Source organism: Rhinatrema bivittatum, chromosome 11 (assembly GCF_901001135.1).
Source record: "Rhinatrema bivittatum chromosome 11, aRhiBiv1.1, whole genome shotgun sequence".
In the NCBI taxonomy this organism is placed as follows: domain Eukaryota; kingdom Metazoa; phylum Chordata; class Amphibia; order Gymnophiona; family Rhinatrematidae; genus Rhinatrema; species Rhinatrema bivittatum.
Genome location: NC_042625.1, coordinates 74958656 through 74982248, shown reverse-complemented (window position 1 = coordinate 74982248; position 23593 = coordinate 74958656). Strand labels below are relative to the sequence as shown.

General features: G+C 42.8%; 1 protein-coding gene across 1 annotated transcript in view; it reads left to right on the top strand.

Annotated features, from left to right (window-relative positions):
- Nucleotides 1–3081: 3081 nt before the first annotated feature.
- The window catches only part of LOC115073027 (cytochrome P450 2C19-like), a 40324-nt gene continuing 19812 nt past the window's right edge, over nt 3082–23593 (top strand). Inside the window, exons 1-5 of the mRNA XM_029571139.1 lie at nt 3082–3319; nt 4700–4862; nt 15223–15372; nt 16967–17127; nt 23208–23384. Of these exons, the coding sequence (XP_029426999.1) occupies nt 3137–3319; nt 4700–4862; nt 15223–15372; nt 16967–17127; nt 23208–23384 (834 nt within the window). The 5' untranslated portion in view covers nt 3082–3136. The remainder of the gene's footprint in view (nt 3320–4699; nt 4863–15222; nt 15373–16966; nt 17128–23207; nt 23385–23593) is intronic.

Below are 23593 nucleotides of genomic sequence, written 5' to 3'. Positions count from 1 at the left end.
CTCACTAACACCCGAAAAAATGAACACATAACACCTGTCCTCAAGGAATTACACTGGCTCCCCATTATACACCGTATCCAATACAAAACCCTATCCCTTATCCATAAAGCCCTACATAACCCCGACATGAATTGGTTCAAGGATTAATTAATATTCCACACCTCCTCAAGACCAACCAGAAATCAATACCTGGCAACCCTACGCACCCCCAATCCCAAACTCTGCAACCTTGCATCCACAAAAGCTCACTCACTGTCCATAGCCGGTCCTGCGCTTTGGAACTCTATGCCAACGAGTCTACGCCAAGAACTCTGCCCAAAGAAATTCAAGCAGAAATTAAAGACCTGGCTATTTAAACAGGCAGACACCTGAACAGGCAGACCTTATTCTCTCACATCTTGCTTCCAAACTTCTGTTCTATCTCCCCTGCTTTTCTCTGCTGTAATTCCCTACTCTCCATGCTCTGTATGAAGAGACATAAGCTAAGTCAAGGTTATGTTCCTTCGCATTGTTAAATAGTTCATGTTACTCGCATTAATCTAAGTTCATGTATTGTTTACATTTTTAAATATCTTATATTACTCTCATATGTCAAGAGTTCCCTGTAAAGCATTTATTAGCTAAGTTCATGTTTAATGTAAACCGATGTGATACAGTGAATGTTGGTATATTAAAATATTTAAATAAATAAATAAAATTAATAAAGAGAGACAAATTATAGTTGAAACTCCTCTGCAACAGGTCACTACTAATCTATCCACAGACTAACACAGAGATGCCCCGATCCTCTGTATAGGTGCACCCATGCTTTTACATAAAGACAGGGCCAATGCAAAAGTATTTGGCACCCTAGGTGAACCTTCAGTCATACTCCCCTTCTCCCTCAATTAACCTCCAGCACAGCACTCCCTTCTTTGGAAATATTGACTCTGGCACAGCATCGCTTTGGGCCTTGAGCTGGTGGGATTTTGCTGCCCCCAAAACACTGGTGCGCTGGGCAGTTGTCTAGTTTTCCTAATGGAAGCACCAGCCCTGCATACAGAAGTCTTCAAAAGTGCTTATAAGAATAAACACAGGCAGACGAGGTCAGTCGAGTAGCTTGACCCACAAGGGTCAATAAGTTAGGAAAAATGAGGCAGAGACATCCTACCTCCGGAAAATTTAACTGAAAATCCATGCTGTAAGATGTTGCCTGGTGGTTATAAAGGCTAAAGCGTCATGTGTCTTCCCCTGATGAAGGATTAACTCCGAAACCTGGCCACGTTGGGAGATTATGAAGCTAAGCAACGAATTTAAGCAACTAAATAAGTTTTTTTCATCATGTTTCTAACCCTCATGGGGGGAGTCAAACCCAAACCCTGCTTACTAAATCCTGCTCTGAACCTCCCCAGCTGGTTCGTGCATTGATTTGGTAAGGAAACCAATCTTTTCTTCCCACATTTGACGGGTTCCCCTTTCAGGCTTAAGGAACTGTTTCGAAAGAGAGAAATCAGGCTGCGCCGCACTGCGCCGGTCGATCCCTGGTGGATCACTGATTCCCAGCGGTTTGCCTACTTACAGAAGTCTTGTCCTATTACTAAGACCTCTGAGATGTTTCCACTTTTCATTCCCCACACACCGTGCCTGTCAGGTTCTGGCGGTTCGCCACTCCAACTGTTCTACTCTGCTTTCCCCTCCTGACGCAGCCCCCTCCGACGAAACACAGACGTGTCGGGGGGGGGGGGGGACGACGACGGGGGACTGGCACTGTATGTTGTATATTGTATCTTATTTGTTTGTTTATTTATTTATTTAATGTGTTTTGTATACCGTCATTCGGTTTCGCCATCAGAACGGTTTACATAAACATGCAACAGATTGTAACATCGTCATCACATAATCTTATCATGTAGTGAAGGTTAATTTCATCTATTAGTTAACACTTGTGCATCAAGCTATTACATACTGCAAAGTGTTTTAGATACAAAGTTATTACATCCTGCATGTTTAACCTACTGCAAATTGTTACATGCAAACCTACTGCAAGGTGTTACATACACGTTCTTACACACTGCACGTTATTACATAATGTACAGTGTTACATATTTCTAGCACATTTGTTCTGCAGATACTTTCTACATACTGTTGTTACAATTAAACTTCTTAGAAGGATTTTGAGATGTGAAACTTCTTAGAAGGACTTGAAATCAGCAATTAATTAAAGCGTGGAGAGGTCTCACCTTATCTCACACATTTCCCTTTTGTTTTCCTGCTTTGTGTGTGAATTATATATACTCCACTCCTATTTCTTGCACAGGCAGGAGGTGGGCTTCTGCTCTGTTCAGATTTCCATCTAATTGCAGAGTGAACATGATGACTGTTGAGTTTTCAACTAACAGGTACTGTTTCAGGAAACAAATAAAGACCTGGCTATTTGAACAGGCCTTTCCCAACCAATCATGATCTTATTTTATTTTTACAGACGGAGCAGTTATAGCAACTATAGCTAGGGGAGAAGGGCGAAATGGGAGATGACTTGATGGACAAGGGTTTGGTGAGGAAGGGTAAACTTATGAATAATAGGGATGACAGGAGGGGTTAAATGTATAAAATGTAGGGTAATTCTACTAGTAATAAATAAATGGGTGGCTTTCTAAGATAATTTTGTAATATGTTCTAGTTTAATTATATATTGGCTATGTAAGAAACATCAGGGTATGTTATATGTTTGTGTATTTACTTGAGCTTTGCTACTGCAACTCAACTTTATTGTAAACCGCCTTGAAATGAACTTGAAAGTCGGTATATAAGGATATATAAATAAATAATAAATAAATACTTAATTCTTTTCACTTATAAGCCTTAGGTTCTTCTCAGTTCTCTAGTGCTTTCTTAATCGTGCTGTATTTAATTAATACTCGGGAGTACCTTGGCAGAGTTTTGTGTTAAAGTATGTCAATATGAAACTGTAAACCTTGCACAATCAATAGTTCAACCAAGTTTGGAAAAGTACAGTGCAGTGATACTCCTGCTGAGCACAAAGTTGAGGTCAATCAGGGCACTCCTTTGCCAGCATCCAGACTCAGCTATATAAATATGATTAGGTAAAGATTAATTCTCAGCCTCAGAAGCAAGAGCATTCGTAACACATTCAGCCATGGAGCTGGTTGGAGCAGGTGCATTCCTGCTGGTGCTGTGCCTGGCTTCGTTGATGGTGAGCGTGCTTCAGAAGAAGATGAAGCAAGGGGTCGGAAAACTGCCCCCCGGACCAACTCCGCTCCCCTTCCTTGGGAACGCCCTGCAGCTGGATAGTAAAGACATCTTCGGCTCATTCTTTAAGGTACGCCATCTCCTTGCTGCTCAGTTCAGAAAGCTTGAAAACTTAATTTTAAATAATCGTGTTGCACATGAAGGGGAAACGTGGCAGCGGCATGATGACTAGTGTAGGATGGAGAATATTTAATACTCATACAAAAATATGTACAAACTTTATTGATTCATTTAACAATCTTCACATCCTATCTAGACAATAACATCTATCTATTATACACACCCACTCTCATTCACACAACTATAAAAACATGTTAAACATGTAAACTTTGTAAACATTGTGACCCAAAATACATTTCACCGATCATTTTATATCCCTTCACAAAAAACATAAATTATGTATATGACAATATACTACATAAATTTTTATATTATAATAAAGATCTTTGTTTCTTCCCTTGCTCCGGGCTTCCTCAGGGACTAATCTGAAGGAATGATTTGTCAATCCACACAGAAATATTTTCCACAGAATTCTAAAGACAAAGAAAACGACTATAAGCTCTCAAAAATCCATAAAACTACACTAAAACTACTATGTAAATCGATACTAACCTGTGGTACCTCAATGTTAATGTTCTTTATAAAAATGTATGTAGTATATTGTCATATAAATAATTTATGTTTTTGTGAAGGGATATAAAATGATCGGTGAAATGTATTTTGGGTCACAATGTTTACAAAGTTTACATGTTTAACATGTTTTTATAGTTGTGTGAATGAGAGTGGGTGTGTATAATAGATTTTATTGTCTAGATAGGATGTGAAGATTGTTAAATGAATCAATAAAGTTTGTACATATTTTTGTATAAGTATTAAATATTCTCTGGGTATTTTATGAGTTATATGATAGAGGATATTGTGATAAAATAGACCCTGTGTGTTGTATACTAGTGTAGGATGGAGGCAGATGCCCAGCACTTCTATTCTAAAGCTTTTCATTTCCTATCCTGGTTGTGCTGTAGAAGAGAAGAAGGAGCTGCTGAACAAGAAAACACTTTAAAAATCTGATATGTTACTCAAACACTTGTTTCATCTTTTGTATATCCATTTTCTATTATGCATATACCATATCTATTCTTAAGTATTATACAGTATTATGCTATTTTGATACTGATCCATGCATGCCATAGGTAAGTCCACTCAATGTGCCACCATGTACAGTGGTGCACTATGCGGATGTGTGAACAAGTTGTGGAAGAGAGCACAGGAAGCTGGGACAAGGTTTTCTTATTGCTCAGAAGCTTTGGAAGAGAGAATAGGTAGAACTGGGGAAGCTCTTTTTGTGGTCAGAAGTTACAAAGAAGATCATAGTCAGCTAGGGAACGTATCAATCAAAACTACATTGTAACTGTGTCTTAGAAAATCAAGTGTGCACTATTTCTGTTCATAGTTGAGCGAGACCTATGGGTCAATGTTCACTTTCCACTTGGGCTCAGAGCCAGTGGTTGTGCTGTGCGGTTATGAAGTTGTGAAAGAGGCGCTGAACGACTGTGGTGAAGAGTTTGCCCTCAGAGGAAGTCTACCGATCCTGGACAAGATCAACCGTGGACACGGTAAGAAGATCCCAGAACATGGGAAATAATAGGGAAATAATGCAATGAGCTCAGGAACAAGCTCTCTCACATATCTCCTACACAGTCTCTCCCATGTTCTCACTGGCTCCCTCACACACACACACACACACACACACTCACATATACATACCCATGCACACACACACACACACACACTCACACACACACACACATATACATACCCATGCACACACACACACTCACACACACACACACACACACACACACACACACATATACATACCCATGCACACACATGCACACACACATATACACATGCACTAAAACGTTCCCTCTCTCTGGAATGTGCAGGCAGCAGCAGCCTTTGAAAATTGGTGTATCTTTCATAGATTTTTGCCAGTATGTGGGCTATTTGAAAATTATTCCCTTGAAGTCTTTTGTTGCTTTAGTCTCCACCATCTACCCCAAGAGGTGCTCAGACATCCAGCACCCTTTCTGTAGAAAGAAAATGTCCCCATATTGCATCCATGAGTTATCCATGAGATAAAATTATATATGCTGGGTCTCTGTTGTATGCAAATTAACTTCATGAATATTCATTATACATTTTCTGAAAACCTTAGTGGCTCTAAGGTCACCGGGATAGGTTTGGGATGCCCTGCCTTTGGCTTATTGCTTGAGTACTGCTCCTCCCATTGTGCTCCAGCCCAGGACAGTTCATGTATCAGAAACAGTATTTTAAGCACTGGGGAAGGGTTGAAGCCAGCACATCTGGCCAGCTGTAAGGGTTTGGGACAGTTTTGATTGTTGTACAAAATCTGCTTGAACTCGGCAGACCTGCAAGCTTGTTACAGCAGAGCTGCCAAATTACTCAATTACAAGAAAGAGGTTTTAGGCCAGTTCTGGATTTCTGACAAACCTATCCTGTATTATTAGAGCAGGGGTGACCAACTTAGGTCCTGAAGAGCCACAAACAAGCCAAGGGTTTGCAATGTCCACAATGAATATGCATGAGATATATATGTATGCACTACCTTCATTATCTGTAAATATATCTCATGCATATTCATTTTGGACATCCTGAAAACTATGTATGTTTGTGGCCGTTGAGGACTGGAGTTGGTTTTCCCTGCATTATAGGATCTGTAGGACTGACTTCAGGGACTAGAAATACCATCATGCTTTGGGATGTAAGTTCAAAACTCGTGTCCCTCCTGGAACTGGGCAACTTGACAGTTCTGTTACAGGCAAGGTTTTGTTATAAGAAGGGTTTGCTAGAAAATGATAGTTGAATGTAGATCTCATTCTCTATCTATTAGGGATGTGAATCGTTTTTTGACGATTTAAAATATCGTCCGATATATTTTAAATCGTCAAAAATCATTAGAGGCGATATTTAATAGGAATTCCCCCGATTTATCGTCAAAAATCGTAAATCAGGGGAAGGGGGAGGGCGGGAAAACCGGCACACTAAAACAACCCTAAAACCCACCCTGACCCTTTAAAATAAATCCCCCACCCTCCCGAACCCCCCCAAAATGCCTTAAATTACCTGGGGTCCAGTGATGGGGGGGGGTCCCGGTGTGATCTTTTACTCTCGGGCCTCCGGTGCATTGTAGAAATGGCGCCGGCACTACCTTTGCCCTGTCATATGACAGGGCAAAGGTAGCACCGGCGCCATTTTGTTTTTTGTCCCCCTACGTCAGGAGCGTAGGAGATTGCTCCCGGACCCCCGCTGGACCCCCAGGGACTTTTGGCCAGCTTGGGGGGGGCCTCCTGACCCCCACAAGACTTGCCAAAAGTCCAGCGAGGGTCCGGGAACGACCTTCTGCACTTGAATCGTTTTGCCGTACAAAATGGCGTATGGCCGGCGCCATTTTGTACGGCAAATGTACATTTCCATTGTAGATGGAACTAACAGCTCCTCATTTGTAGATTCCAGAATACCAGATATATTCATCAATGGAGAAGTTGGTGAAAGTACTTGTAGACCCTCTTGGTTTAAGGGACCTTTTTTAAATGGTGGAACAAAAAAAGCTTTCGATATTGGTAAAGCTTGATCTGAGATTTTTAGAATTTGAATCATATATTTATCGTGTCCTTCGCGGATATTAAAGGATAATACCGTAAATTTTTTCCCCTTATTAAAATTTCTAATTTTTCTACTTTATTTGTTAAGTCCCTGTTTTCTTTAACCAAGTTCATTTGAAGATTCTTATTATCCTGAATTTCCTTCTTAAATATCTTATTTTTTCACAATTCTCAACCATGATCTTTTATTTTCTCTATCCGCTGTTCCAAACTTCTCTGAGCCTCTAAGACCAGGTTTATTTTCGTCTGTAAATTAACATTCAGGGTCTGAATTGCCTGCCATATTTCTTCTAACATTATATGTTCAGGTCTTACCAGAGGAGGCAGTTCCACATTCCTTAGCGAAATTTCTCTGTTCTTGTTGCTGCTCCCAGGCCGGCTGGTATGCTGGACAATGTCCCTTCTCTTCCGGGTAAGGCCTCTTAGTCATGACTACCGCGATCTGCGGGATCAATTCCTGGACCTCGTCCTTCCTCCCGGAGCTGCTCTACCAGCCGTGCCTCAGCTGGATTTTCAGGAGCCAAGCGTAATATCAGGGATAATGCTGTCTGTAGTTCTTGCAGGATCCTGGGTTCTTCTTCCTCCCAGGAATCCTGGGAGGAAGAAGAACCCTGCCATGAACCTCCTCCACCCGATTCTCCTTCTCTCCGGATCAGGTGAGCGTCCATGGGGCCAAAGGTAATGACTTGGAGTGCGACTGCTGTTTTGTGCTCCTTAGCCCGGTGCTTTCATGCAGAATGTGGCATAATTTACCGCAGAGGAACAGTTCTCACTGACTCTCAGGCTAGTCAGCCATCTTGGCTCCTCCCCTCTCACCACATGTAACCCCAATATTTAAAAAAGGCTCCAGGGGCGATCCGGGTAACTACAGACCAGTGAGCCTGACATCAGTGCCGGAAAAAATAGTGGAAACTATTCTCAAGATCAAAATCGTAGAGCATTTAGAAAGACATGGTTTAATGGAACACAGTCAACATGGATTTACCCAAGGGAAGTCTTGCCTAACAAATCTGCTTCATTTTTTTTGAAGGGGTTAATAAACATGTGGATAAAGGTGAACCGGTAGATGCAGTGTATTTGGATTTTCAGAAGGCGTTTGACAAAGTCCCTCATGAGAGGCTTCTAAGAAAACTAAAAAGTCATGGCATAGGAGGCGATGTCCTTACGTGGATTGCAAACTAGTTAAAAGACAGGAAACAGAGAGTAGGATTAAATGGTCAATTTCCTCAGTGGAGTGCCTCAGGGATCTGTACTTGGACCGGTGCTTTTCAATATATATATAAATGATCTGGAAAGGAATATGATGAGTGAAGTTATCAAATTTGCGGATGATACAAAATTATTCAGAGTAGTTAAATCACAAGCAGATTGTGATACATTACAGGAGGACCTTGCAAGACTGGAAGATTGGGGATCCAAATGGCAGATGAAATTTAATGTGGACAAGTGCAAGGTGTTGCATAATGCATATAGGGAAAAATAACCCTTGTTGTAGTTACACGATGTTAGGTTCCATATTAGGAGCTACCACCCAGGAAAAAGATCTAGGCATCATACTTTAAAATTGTTGGCTCATTGTGCTGCAGCAGTTAAAAAGCAAACAGAATTTTAGGAATTATTAGGAAGGGAATGGTTTATAAAAGGGAAAATGTCATAATGCCTCTATATCGCTCCATGGTGAGACCGCACCTTGAATACTGTGTACAATTCTGGTCGCCGCATCTCAAAAAAGATATAATTGCGATGGAGAAGGTACAGAGAAGGGCAACCAAAATGATAAAGGGGATGGAACAGCTCCCCTATGAGGAAAGGCTGAAGAGGTTAGGGCTGTTCAGCTTGGAGAAGAGATGGCTGAAGGGGGATATGATAGAGGTCTTTAAGATCATGAGAAGTCTTGAACGAGTAGATGTGAATCAGTTATTTACACTTTCGAATAATAGAAGGACTAGGAGGCATTCCATGAAGTTAGTAGGTAGCACATTTAAGACTAATCGGAGAAAATTCTTTTTCACTCAATGCACAATTAAGCTCTGGAATTTGTTGCCAGAGGATGTGGTTAGTGCAGTTAGTGTAGCTGGGTTCAAAAAAGGTTTGGATAAGTTCTTGGAGGAGAAGTCCATTAACGGCTATTAATCAAGTTTACTTAGCAAATAGCCACTGCTATTAATTGCATCAATAGCATGGGATCTTCTTAGTGTTTGGGTAATTGCCAGGTTCTTGCGGCCTGGTTTGGCCTCTGTTGGAAATAGGATGCTGGGCTTGATGGACCCTTGGTCTGACCCAGCATGGCAATTTCTTATGCTCTTATGCTGTTTTTGGGTGGGAGGTTGGGGAGAACTGTTGGTGGTTCAGCGTGAAATACTGGGGGGGGAGAGGGCTCAGGGAACAGGAGATGGACTGGTCGGCAAACTGGTGATTCCAAGAACATGCACAAGTATATTTAAAAAACTAAAATGCACATAGGGCTAGTGCTAGCTTTTTTGTTGCCCTGTGTGAACAATTAATGTACTGCCCCTCCCCTCACCGTGTTCATTTATCTCCTCCCAGTAATCTAAACTTTAAAATCTGATACTCCTCCCTACCCAGGTCCACCCCCTTTCCTTTGGCCAGTGCAAGGGTATTAGATGCCCCCCTACCCCTCCATCAAACGCACACACACATACACACAAATACACACACTTAAAAATTATGCATTTATAATAACAGATTTTACATTAAAAAGAACATTCACAGCACAGTTTTCTAAGGTAAAATATCACTTACAGCAATCTGTATATTATATTTACTATGTTTACATGCACTGCTGTGGCACCAAGCAGAAAACCCCACAAAAATACCCATATAGTATTAGGCCAATTTTAACACATGAGTGAACAATTACAATATAGTAAACTTCCTATACCAAATCAGCATTAACTGCCAGCACTCAAACAATAACCATTTTACCTATGGAAAAATAATGCTGCAAATATTACACCAGGTCCTAAAATACCAATACACCTCTTATTAGGAAAACAGAACAAGCCAGGCTGCTATAGATCTCTGCACAGAAAACTACACGCTAGCAGAATTCCTCACCTTGGTCACATGTGCAGAACACAGACAGGCCAACACCAAATACAGAATAAAAAAAAAAGAGACCATAAAGTATAAATCAAAATCTGCAGAAAAAAAGTGACGTGGAAACCACAACAAGCCAAACTCTGAATACAGTGCAACACCATATAAATAAAAAATATTTCAAGACGGAAGAATAAAAATCCAATAATTAAAAACTCATATAAATTGATTTTTTAAAATTCCCCAAACACTAGAAAAATATTTAAAAACAGCAGACACATCATATAACACCAAATAATTTAAATTAATAAACATAAAAAACCCCCTCCCACTCCCCATACCTGGGAAATTTCAATTTCCAGTCATCCTGAGATTGTTGTGGATTAATGGATATAGGAAGGTACACAAACTTTCTCCTCTCTCTCATAAATTCACACACACTTAGGGTCAGATTTTCAAAGCCCTACGCACGCCGGGCCTATTGAAAAAATGGGTGGGGAGGGGGCAGGGCAGGGATGTGGCCAGAGGCCTCTGCAAGGCTGCTGGGCTGGGAGATCGCGTGCCGGCAGTTGGCCAGCAGGCACAACTTGTGAGACAAAGGTACGGGGTTTTTTTTTTTTGGGCTGGGGCGAGACAGGTAGGGGAAGGGAGTGGAAGGTGGTGGTGGGGGGGGGGGGGGGGGAAATGGGGAAACCCAGCTGGTCTCCCCGAGGGCTCGGTGCGCGCAAGGTGCATTAGTCTGCACCCCCTTGCTCGCGCCGACCCCTGATTTTATAACAAGCGCAGCTGCGCGCGAATGTTATAAAATCAGGCGTACATTTTAAAATCTGCCCCTTAATTTCTTTCATACATATTCATGCTCACACACTCATACTTCCTCTCTCAGATGCACATAGTCCCTCTCTTCCATACATGTATGCACACATACATACATACATGCTCCCTCTCACACATATACTCACACACATTGACACATGCTCTCTCTTGTTCATGTACTCCCCCCACACACAAACTCTCTCACATGCTCTTCCTGTCTCACACACACAGACACATACACCCACACACAAACATGTGCTCTGTCTCTTATACACACACACACACACACACACACACACACATGCTCTCTCACACACATAGGCCTCACCTTTTTTTCCATTTGCTCCCCCAGCAGCCTGGGCCCACCTCTTCACTTTGACCTCCATCGGTTCGGGATCACAAGGTGGTCTCCACTCCACTTTGACTACTAGTGGGATGGGGACCACCAGGCACCTCAGCTCTTCCTTCCCTTTCTCTCACGATTTTGGCTCTCTGTCCCCCCCTGTTACTCTCTTCTTCCCTCCCTCCTTCTAGATATTCCCCCCTCTTCTCATACTATCTCAGTTCTTCCCCTATCCTTATCTCAAGAGTTTCTTGTCCCTCTTCTCAACCCTTATCTCAGCTTTTCCCCCCTTCTTACCCTCTTTCCTCATTACCTTAGCTTTTTGCCCCTCATCCTTCCTCTAGAGGCTCTTCTTACCCTCTTCCTCCCCTGCTCTTTTTTCCCCTCTTCTCACCCTTTGCTATGCTTTCCCCAATTTTTTCCTTCTCCTGCCTTCTTACCCGGTCACTCCCTGCTTTTTTCCCCTTACCAGGCATTTCCTACTTGTCAAAATGAAGTGGAAGCCATGGGGCTGCCTGGAAGAATCCTACCCACCAGCAGCCTTAGTAGAGAAAAGGTTCCAGGTCGCCCATGACATAAAAGTGCAGCATTTCAGTGACTTTATAGGGTCAGTGTCACGATAGGAAGAACGAGATTTTGCAGCTCCTGCCGTGAGACCAGTCCCACAACAGTAGAAGACGGCTTCGCTGAATTGCTGCTGCTGCTGCTGGCTCACACAGGGGATCTACGTGATACTACATTGGATTATGCATGGGGTTTGGGTTACCCCCACCCAATTCAATGCTTAAATCTGAGCATGCAAACCCCCTTAGGGACTTCTATGCCACAGGCGGCCCTGAGCCTTTTCTCTAGTTCGGTTGCCAGCAGGGTGGATTCTGCTAAGCAGCCCCACAACCTCTGCTCCAGTTTGCATGCTGGTGTGTCCCCAGGCTGCCACCCCCCTCAGAGCTGCCAACCCGTGCAAGTGCACGGTTTGCACACTGGGTTGCGCTGGCCCTGCCTCTGCATATAAATTTGGGTTATTTATTACATTATTTGTTATATTTTTCAATGCTCCCAAAATACATATGTTTATAAATAGTTAGAGAAAGTATGTGTTTTCTTGCAATGAAAATATTCATGTGAACTGAAACATATACATGTATTCTCAGGGAAGAAATATGTGGTATTATATAAAATTTGAAAGTTAGGCCCTCTAGCAGCATTTTTAAGAATCCTCACAAAAATTGACCTCTTTAGGAGTCCTGATAACTTTTTAAGTTTAGGGGACATGTATATTCCAATAAAAAAAGGAATTCGCCACCTCATAACACATCTTTAATTAAACAATAATAAAACAAGTTAATGTTTCACCTAGATTAAATCTCAAACTCATTGCAGTAAAGAAGTTAGTCAAATTTATAGGGTTGTACTGAAGTTCACTGGTTTCCAAACTTATCCTGGTGACACACAGAGCCAGCCAGGTTTACAGAATATCCACAATGAATATCCCCAGTGAAGGTGGGAGTAAAGAACAATACAGACCACATTTTTGTCAGCCTGCTGCTCCATCCCTTCTCTGCTTCTATGTCTAACACTTGTTTTTACTATCTGCTGCTATGGTTGGTACCATCTCCTTCAGTGCAGGCTCAGAGCTTGAAATACAGGCCTGCTATGGGACCGCAAATCACTTCCAAAGGGGCGAACCAGTGGGGCTTGCCCCTTTGTGCACCCCTTCATGAGCTATGTAAGAGCATTATTTAGAAAGACACATCCCAAATACCGTGCAAGTGGATATTTGAGATGGATTGTATTTTAGTAAGTCTGTAGAGAGGAAATATTATTGTATTATTATATTTTAAAATGGATTTAACTTTAGTTTTTCCATTTCTATTGTATGCGTATAGATTCAGAAAGTCAGATATCAAATGCAAAATGCACAAGAACAGAAGTGACATTTCAGTCTTATAATAGCTACATTTACTGTCTAGATCCTGGAAATAAGTCAGTAGAAGAAAAGGCATCAGCGTTTGAAAATGAAGATAATTCACTTTTACAAAGCACGGGAAGTCTATAAAAGATATCTCTAAACATTTCCAGCTGAAACATTGTTAAGGGATGGAAGTTACCTGGAACTTCTGAGATCTATGTAAGAAATGGAAGACCATGAAAACTTTTTGATAGAACTTCCTAAACACTAATCAGATCTGCAAAACAGATAACACAGATCACTGCAAATGACAATGGAGTAGATGGCCATACATCCACAGTACAGCACTGCTTACAAAACAACAATAATCTGTATAAGAGAATTGTCAAAGGAAATCTTTTGTACAATCTCATTGCACAAGTCATCATCTAAAGAATGCAAAACAAAACCTTGATAAGCCTGAAAGTTTTTGGAACAAAGTGTTTTGAACTGATGAAACAAAAATTGAACTATTCTGTCATAACCACAGAAGATATTTTAATAACTTCCATTTCTTAACGTTGTTTCTGACAGTTGAAATTGCTAGCTGGAAGAGGTTTTTTTTTATAGTCTTCTTCTTTGTAAGAGTGAATTATCTTCATTTTCAAATACAAAGACAGCTGTTGTTGAAAATAGACAGAACAGCAATCACAACCTGAGATGGTAGAAGGTTCAAAGTATTTGGTCAACTGTAGAAATGTCTTCACCTGACTAATTAAAGACACAAAAGTAGATTTTAAAAAGTCTGTGTGTGTGTCCAATTGTGCGTGGACATTTTATAACATGCGTGGGTCAGCAATTTTCTAAAGCAAAGAATGGAGACGCAAGTAGGCCTTCCCCAGTTTCCTCCCAGTCCTCTCCAATTAAGGAGCAAACTGGGAGGGAACTTCCCTACACCCCCTACCTAACCTTCCTACCTTTTCCCCTCTCCTCCCTGACCCCTAATCCCCCTTATTAGGTTTTTTTTTGTTTTAATACTTACTTCAACTTCTGAGTTGAAGTAACCTCCGGCGCATGCTTCCCCAGGACGGTGGCTAATGGCGCTGTCCAGGCCCCCCCCCCAGACCCCCTTTTGAGAGGCCCTGGACTTCGACATGTAATGAGGGTTACGCACATGGCAGGGCCCTTCCGAAAATTTGCATGGCGCACGCAAGGCTCGGCCATGTGTGTAACCCCCCATTTTTATGAGCTCGGCCCTTTTAAAACCGGGCCTTTAATGAGTCAATCAACTTTTAGGCCTTATGAACAACTTTTTTTTAAAAAAGTGTACTTAATCCACTTGAAGAGTATCCAGACTTTTTAACATGTCATATTCACTGTTTATTATTTTCAATCTATTAAAATCGGCAAATAAATAGTAATTTTAGATTAAAACTGCAGAAAGATCTAATGTTTAACTTTGTACCATGTGTGTCAGCTTTTGTTCACTTATGGGCAAATTTTTAAACGCTGGTGCGCGTAAAAAAAACCGGAGATACGGGCATGGCCGGGCCCTGTGCTCACCACGGGCATTTTCAAAGTGCCACAGCCACGTGTGTATCTCCCCGTATGCGCGGAAGAGCTGGTTTAAATAAAAAGGTTGGGCCTGGGTGGGGGCGGCCGGGACAGCACCATTAGGCACTGTCCCAGTGAAGCGTGCAGTGGCAGCCAGCCAGCCCACACAACTTACTACTACTCCAGAGAGCAGGTAAGTATAGAAAGAGGGGTTTTAGAGGTCAGGGAGGATAGGGGAAAAGGCAGGCAGGGTAGCTAGGGGGCGTAGGAAGTCACTTCCCAGTCCTCATTTTATAAAATGTCCCCCCCCCCCCACCTGACGCACACGAGTCAGCAGAAAATCAGGCGCACATGCATGAGCAGGCAGCAGATTTAATAAAAGGCACACTGTGGCACACTTATGTTATAACATCGGCACGTCCTTGTGCGCGCACTGGGAACCATGCGCACATTGACGCCCACGCGCGGGTCTGAAAATTCACCTTTTTGAGATTCATTAAAACAAAATTTGACAAGGGGTACCTAAAGTTTTGCATACAACTGTAATTATGATATCTATATTCAGTACTTTCTTTCTTCATGGCCTGTTCAAAAATAATCTTATAACTCTTATTCACTGTCTCCAGGGGTCATAAGTAGTAATGGAGATCGTTGGAAGCATCTCCGGAGGTTCTCCCTCATGACCCTGAGGAATTTTGGGATGGGGAAGAGAAGCATCGAGGAACGGATCCAGGAAGAGTCCCATTTCCTGATGGAGGAGTTCAGGAAAACCAAAGGTTTATGCCATAAGGTTCACTGTAGAATGCAAGTGAGGGGGGTCACTAGAATGATCTTTATTTATTTGCATATAGGGTTTTATTAGAATAAACTTAACGTGGAAGATGTCTGCCCATGGCATAAGCTGATGGATAGAATAGGTGCCTTTGGCTTCTAAATTATTACATTTGCTGCATCTTGCTATGGGATTATTTTCAGGTTGTGTGGTAGCTTTTTTTGGATTAATGTAAGAATAATCAGAGATATTGTAATTTATGGATTATGGCAAAAATGACCTCTAATTGAAGAGGAAGATCTAAAAAACTATCTTTTCTCCAAGGTAATGTAAGTGAACAGAGGTATAGGATATAGGAGTAGAGAGGAATAAAAGATGGTGAATAATAAGGAATGGCAATAGGAAGGTGTAGGTAAGGGGTTTGATAAATGGAGAGAGTGATCAATGAAAGGGTTGAGATTTAGATTGGAGTGATCTATGAAGTCAGTAGACTGATAATGGACAGGGGGTAGGTAAGGGGTTTGATAATTAGAAAGAGATGGTATAAAGAAGATGGGCGAGGCAAATTGACTTCTTTAAGGGCTAGTGGGGATAATGAGGAATTAAGGAATAGAATGTGATAGCAGGAAATAATTTAGGGATATGGCAGGGTTCATGTGATGACAGATTAATAAAACAAGATGTGTAGTAGTTGACAAAAGAGGGTTCCCAATTTGTATAGAGGGAAATGACAGTGGCCCATTTGACCAATTAGGATGGCCTGGGGGTATTAATGTTTGCTGGGTTATGGTGGTATGTGGTGTCATATGGTTATTGTAATATGTTGTATTTTATATTTAATGATTTTATGCTATTATGATGCTTGATATGATAATATTGAAACCTGCTTTAGTTAAATTGTATCTATTTTTAAAGGCAGTATATAAATGTGTGGATAAAATGAAATGAATTAGGTTTCAGAGCCGCATAGTGGGGCAGATTTTCAAAGGCTATGCGTGTAACCCGAGAAACTCTGCCCCTGCCTGTGCCGGGCAGGCGTAACTTTTTCAACAAAGGTGGGAGGGGGGGGGGGGATTTGGTTAGGGCTGGGAGGTGGGTTAGATAGAGGAAGGGGGGGGAAGGTAGGGGGGGGCCAGAGAAAAAGTTCCCTCCAAGGCCGCTCCAATTTCGGAGCGGCCTTGGAGGGAATGGGGAAAGCCATTGGGGCTCCCCTTGGGTTTGGCGCGTGCAAGGTGCACATGTGTGCACCCCCTTGCGCGCCCGACCCCGGATTTTATAACTTGTGTGAGGCAGCGCGCACATGTTATAAAATCGAGCGTAGATTTGTTCACGCCGGGTTGCGCGAACAAATCTACGCCCACGCATAAGTTTTAAAATCTGGCCCAGTATGAGGAAAAATGTCAAATGGAACTAGAACCTACTATCTTCTAGTTTAGAGGCAGCAGTTCTATCCATCAACCAAATGGAAGGGTTTCCTATTGATTGAACCTCAACTGTAGTTATCTCACACCCCTGAAGGGGGCGCATTATATAAGTCCATTCTTCAGTCAATGGACTCATTAAAACTGCAAAAATATCTTTTTTCCTCATTATACTAGAGCTGCCGTTTGATCCCACCTTCTTCTTCAGCCGCTCTGTCTCCAACATTATCAGCTCTGTTGTCTTTGGGGACCGATTTGACTATGAAGATAAGAACTTCCTCATGTTGCTCAATCTGCTAAATGAAAACTTTCGGATTTTTAGCTCAGTCTGGGTTCAGGTAAAGAGCTAACAGGGTCATTTATCAAATAGCGTTAAGCCGTGCGATAGGTTATGTTAAATCTTTATCGCATGTTGTGATGTGTTCTCACGGAGCACCAGGAGAGAGAGAGAGAGAGAGGGAGACTAGTCATAATGCCCTCACACTAGATAGGTATTTATATCTCTATGGGAGGCCCACCTAGTAACTTCAAGCTAGGTTGAGAGAACATTACACAAATCTCATCTTTGAGTGAGTTTCCTCACTCCGAAGGTCATCAAATCTTCACAAGAGAGCACTATTCTGTTCGTACGTCTCACTTTGAATGTCAGTGGCCCCTAACCCCTACACTAATACCTAAACCTCACCTCAAGTTACTAGATGGGCCTCCCTTAGAGATATAAATACCTATCTAGTGTGAGGGCATTATGGCTAGTCTCTCTCTCTCTCTCATATCCTGATAGTAAACATGCCCCAGAGCACAAATTGTAATAAACTGTCTATTACCATATTTTTCTATCGCATGCGATATTTGGTGCATTTTGATAAATCCAGGCCTAAGTTATTAATCTGCTTTTCTGCACCCATATTCTTTGTGGTCACTCTTAAACTTCAATGACCATAGAAGGGAACACGAACGGATAAGAAAGCTCTTGTGTTGGATAGAGGCTGTGGAGGAGTGCACAGGCTGTCTCTGAACAGTGGTGGTTGGCCAAGTTTCATCCTGCTTTCCCAACATCATCTACAGGAGAAATGCAATCAGATACCAAAATTGATATTTTTAGAGTTCTTAAGGAGGGTATTTTTAAAAGGTATTTTAATGGATAAAATATTGCTTTACCTGCTGAAATGTATTATTACCTGGACTGAGACAAGGAATTCCCTGGAAAAATTTGGGGAGGAGTTTGGATTTAGGTTCATATTTTTGGATTTTCAAATCTAAAAATGTAAAATTTCCCCCAAATTCTCTGTGTACAATTTAGCAGGTGTAATTATGTGCTGGTAGTTTTGGTGGGGCAAAAAATGAAAGCAAATATAGGTATGTAAACTGGCTTAGAAAATCCAAATGACTTAGGTGCATTTTTACTGACTTTCGTATCAGTCTGTTACAATATTATCCCACAAAGATTCTTAAATTTGGGAAAAGAGCACCCCTTCCTACCAATAAGTACAAAAAATATAAATTACAAAAAATTGAAGAAACTTTCTTAATGGGGGAAGAAAATTTGAAAGGTAAGGATACATGAATGAATGGAGATGGGAAAGCAGGATGTGAGCAGATAGGTCATCAATCTAAAACCGAAGAGGTTCATATACAGATCCAGTCTGGATAAACCTATCCAGCTAACTTTGGAGGCATGGCATATTCTTCAATAGTGTAGCTCCACTATTAAATATAGCTGCACTATTAAACATAACTTTAGGACATATCTTGGGCTTGATCAGACTTTAGCTGGCTAAGGCCAGGATTCATCATTCATCACAGAATGATGAATCCAGAGAAAACAGGGGGCGGGGGGCGGGCCTGCAAAAGCCCGCAGCCTTCACACCACTGCATTGTGCTGGTTGCTGGTTTTCGCACCGAATAGCGCAGCCATGAAAGTTGGTGCTATTCGGCGCGCTACTGCAGACAATAACGTTGGTAACATTATCGCCAGCAGCGAAGATACCGCCGACTCCACCCCCCCACCCCGACTCATCCCCTCCCCCTAATTTGCATGCTATTGCACGCGAAAAGGGCCTGAATGCCTGAATGCCTTAAATCTGCAATCATCAAACCACTATTAAAAAAGAGCAACCCAGATCCTGAAAACATCCAAAACTACAGACCTATATCTGAACTACCTTTCATTGCAAAAATCATAGAAAAAAATCGTTCACTCCCAACTATCAGATTACTTAGAAACAAACAGGAGTAGATTTTAATAAAGTACGCCCATGCGTACTTTTGTTTGCGCACTGAGCGGCCTCGGAGGGAACTTTCCTTCCACCCCCCTTGCACCTTCTCCTCTCTTCCCCTACCTAATCCACCCCCCAGCCCTATCTAAACCCCCCCTACCTTTGTTTGAAGAGTTACATCTGCCCGAGGCAGGCGTAACTCGCGCGTGCCGGCTGCGTGATTCCCCTGGGAGCAGATTCAGAGGCCTCGATCATGCCCCCGAAACGCCCCCAGGCCGGAACCACACCCGCACCCCCCCCCCCCCCAGGAAATCCCCAGGATTTACGCACGTCCCGGGGCTTGTGCGCGCCGCCGAACCTATTCAACATAGGCTTGGGTGCGCAGGGGGAACTTGGGGCAGGTATCTTACGCATGTACCCCTTTGAAAATCTGCCCCATAACATACTTCACCCCACACAATTTGGCTTCAGAAAAAACGTAAGCACAGAAACATTACTCCATTCTCTTAATGACACAGTTCTTCGAGGTTTGACAAAATCAACCATGCCATTTTACTTGACAGACTTTCTGAAATAGGAATATCAGGCATTATTCTAAAATGGTTCACCTCATATTTATCCAAAGAAGTTTTCAAGTAATAGTTAACAACAATCTATCAAATAAAGTGAATCTAAATACAGGAGTCCCACAAGGATCTGCACTGTCAGCAACACTTTTTAACATCTATCTCCTACCTATTTGTCACATACTGATCAGTCTAGGTTTGACCCATTTCCTTTATGCTGATGACATCCAAATATTAGTCCCAATCCAAAATATGCTAGAAGAAACCTACAAGAAAATAACCTCTTATCTCTCAAAAATCAAGCAATGCCTCTTCGGCCTAAAACTCATAATCATCATTGATAAAACTGAATTAATCATTCTCGACAAAAAAATCAATGACTCACCCAGACAATCACTCAAAATAGAAAACCCAAAAACAATAATCTCTCCTGTTGACCATGCCAGAAACCTCGGAATTACAATCGACAATGAATTATCCTACAAAACCCATATAACAAATAAAATCAAAGAAGTTACCACAAATTATTGACACTCAGACGTCTCAAACCCTTCCTCACTCAAAATGACTTTAGAACAGTTCTGCAACTACTACTCTTTGCAAACCTAGACTACTGCAACACCCTACTCCTCGGCCTCCCTTTTACCACCATATGTCCACTACAAATTCTTCAGAACGCAGCTGCCAGGATTCTATCAGGAACCAAGAAACAAGACACATTACACCTACTCTCATATCCTTGCACTGGCTCCCAATTAAATACAGAATAGAATACAAAGTTTTATCAATCCTCCATAAATTAATCACAGGACAACAAAACTAGTGGCTAACTGAACACATTGAACTACATACTCTAAAAAGGAATCTTCGCTCAGGGGTAGATTTTATTTATTTATTTATTTATTTATTTTAAGTTTTTCTATACCGGCATTCGCGATAAGTATCGCATCATGTCGGTTTACAATTAACAAGTGGATAGGGAACAAAAAGGAAAAAATAATATTGATCCTGATAATAATAATAATAATAATAAAAATAATAATAATAATAGTAGTAATAAAACATTAAACAAGAGAAGGCTAAGGAATGCAGTTACAATAAAACAAGGGAGTAATACAACTTGGAGCATAGAAAAGAAGCAGGGGATCAAATAGAGAGAACATATATGCCAGTCAATGTACTTAAAGCATTAATGAATTGCACTTATGAGGTAGGGATATAAATTACCAAGATTAAGGCAAAGTCTGGGCGACTGGTTAATAATGGAATAGGTTCAGTGTACGTGCGGGCGTACTTTTGTTCGTGCACCAGGTGTGAACAAAAGTACGCTGGATTTTATAAGATATGCGCGTAGCCGTGCGTATCTTATAAAATCCGGGGTCGGCGCGCACAAGGGGGTGCACATTTGTGCAACCTGTGTGCGCCGAGCCCAGCGCGCGCTGCCTGTTCCCTCCGAGGCCGCTCCAAAATAAAAATAAAATAAATAAATAAATATTGAGAAGCCAGCCAGCTAACAGCTCGATACAGTAACATTCATTTGAAGATTTCTCGTCTGTAACGAGCTCGCTGCGCACAATTCGGACGCGTAAGGCAAACCAGCGATACAGTCTCCAGTTTCGCGCATCCGTAGCGCTTCTTAAAACAGACGCGTAACCCCTTCCCCACCCGGCATGTAAATGAACAAATTAGCTGTATAATGAAGGAATTAGCTATTCCCCTCCGATACCGTAAGGCGCGCTCAGGTTATCTCATTAGTAACGCACTGTTTTGCCGCGGCCGTAACGTCTTAGTTTACCGCCTCCCCCTAGTAGGAGTTAGGACTGTGAGTCTAGTAACAAATCCATCGACACCGCTTAAGACACTCAAAAACAATAAAACACAATAAAAAAAAAAAGCGATACAGAGATGATCGAGAAAATGTAATGATGTGGGACACATAAAACTGTCAGAAAAAAAAATAAAAATTTTTAAATACCTGTCGGAGGGCCGCATGGGTCCAGGCGGCGGCGGCGGGAGCCGGGTGGTCGCGTGTTAAATCTAGGCTGCGGGCGGGTGGGCGCCTGTTCCAGGCGGCAGCGGCAGCGGCGGCGGGGGACACGCGTTAGTTCGAGACGGTCGGTGGGCGGCGGGTGGTCGCATGTTAAATCTAGGCCAGGTCGCACAGGCGCGCATTCATTCATCCAGGCGGAGGAGCCGGCGGCGAAAGCTGCCGGCTCCGCCTGAATGAATGCGCGCCTGTGCGACCCCTGCGATTCGGCGCTCAAGGCAGTCACAGCATTCATTCACTGCCGGTGGGGGCTGCCGGGGCAGCTCCCACCGGCAGTGAATGAATGCGCGCCTGTGCGACCCCTGCGATTCGGCGCTCAAGGCAGTCACAGCATTCATTCACTGCCGGTGGGGGCTGCCGGGGCAGCCCCCACCGGCAGTGAATGAATGCGCGCCTGTGCGACCCCTGCGATTCGGCGCTCAAGGCAGTCATATGCCATGACGTCACGGCATGTGACTGCCTTGAGCGCCGAATCGCAGGGGTCGCATTCATTCACTGCCAGTGGGGGCTGCCCCGGCAGCCCCCACCGGCAGTGAATGAATGCTGTGACTGCCTTGAGCGCCGAATCGCAGGGGTCGCACAGGCGCGCATTCATTCAGGCGGAGCCGGCAGCTTTCGCCGCCGGCTCCTCCGCCTGGATGAATGAATGCGCGCCTGTGCGACCCGGCCTAGATTTAACACGCGACCACCCGCCGCCCACCGACCGTCTCGAACTAACGCGTGTCCCCCCGCCGCCGCTGCCGCTGCCGCCTGGAACAGGCGCCCACCCGCCCGCGGCCTAGATTTAACACGCGACCACCCGGCTCCCGCCGCCGCCGCCTGGACCCACGCGGCCCTCCGACAGGTATTTAAAATTTATTTTTTTTTGAACACTCAGGTTTTTACATATTTTGGTATTTTTTTTTTTTCACTTCATGGTGCCTGTCATTTCAAATGTCATTTGAAATGACATTTGAAATGACAGGTACCAGCGCACCCTGGTTACTGTATAGGCGCTGTATTAAGCGCCTATACAGTAAAATGGGTTACGCGGGCATAACCCTTCCCTACCGCTTTAAAGCCGCGGCATGCATTTGCATGCGATTAGAGAAGAGTATCGGGGAGTTAGTGAAGAGAACTGTGCGTGCGGGGAGGAAGGGTGCGCCTGACACTGCCGCACTGTTATTACCGCGGCCTTACAGGATCGACCCATAAGTAACTTATACAGATAATATTTATACAGTTACATTACATGTGGCATGGCTGTGCTGCAGAGAAAGCACTACTTAGCCAGATACGCATTAACCAGCTAAGTTTAGACGTGCTCAATAGCAGACTTAGACTTAGCCGGGTAAGTTATCCAGCTAAGTAGTACTGCCCTGATCCGCCCATTGCCCTCCTGCCTTTTAGCCAGCTAACTACTGTAGATAGCTGGATAAGTGATGCATCCAGTTATCTAGTGGCTGCTGAATGTGAGTGGATATTCAGCGGCCACTAGAAAACTGGATAAATCCCACTTATCTGGCTATCTGCCAGCTGAATATCGGGCCCATTGTGATAAAGCTTGCACCTGCACCCTCAGTAAAAGAATGACTTTTCTCTTCTCTTAGATTTTTAATATCTTCCCTAATGTGATGGAGTACCTGCCTGGACCTCACAAGAAGGCATTTAAATATAACAAACAGTTGGAAACGTTTGTAAAGGAGAGAGTGAAGATCCATCAGGAGACCCTGGATCCCAACTCCCCCCGAGACTTCATTGATTGTTTCCTCCTCAAAATGGAGCAGGTAATATTTTTATGGAGGAGGTGGGTGGTGAGAAAAAAGAAATAGCAGAGTTACTCTTAAGTATCTTTTCATGCTTCTAAAAATTTCCTCTACCATGACTGGTAACATGTAAAATATGCTGGGATACAACATGTTGCACTTCCTGTACGATTACTAGTCAATGCAAGTTGAGTATACTTAATCTAACTTGTTTTCATGTTCCATTTGAA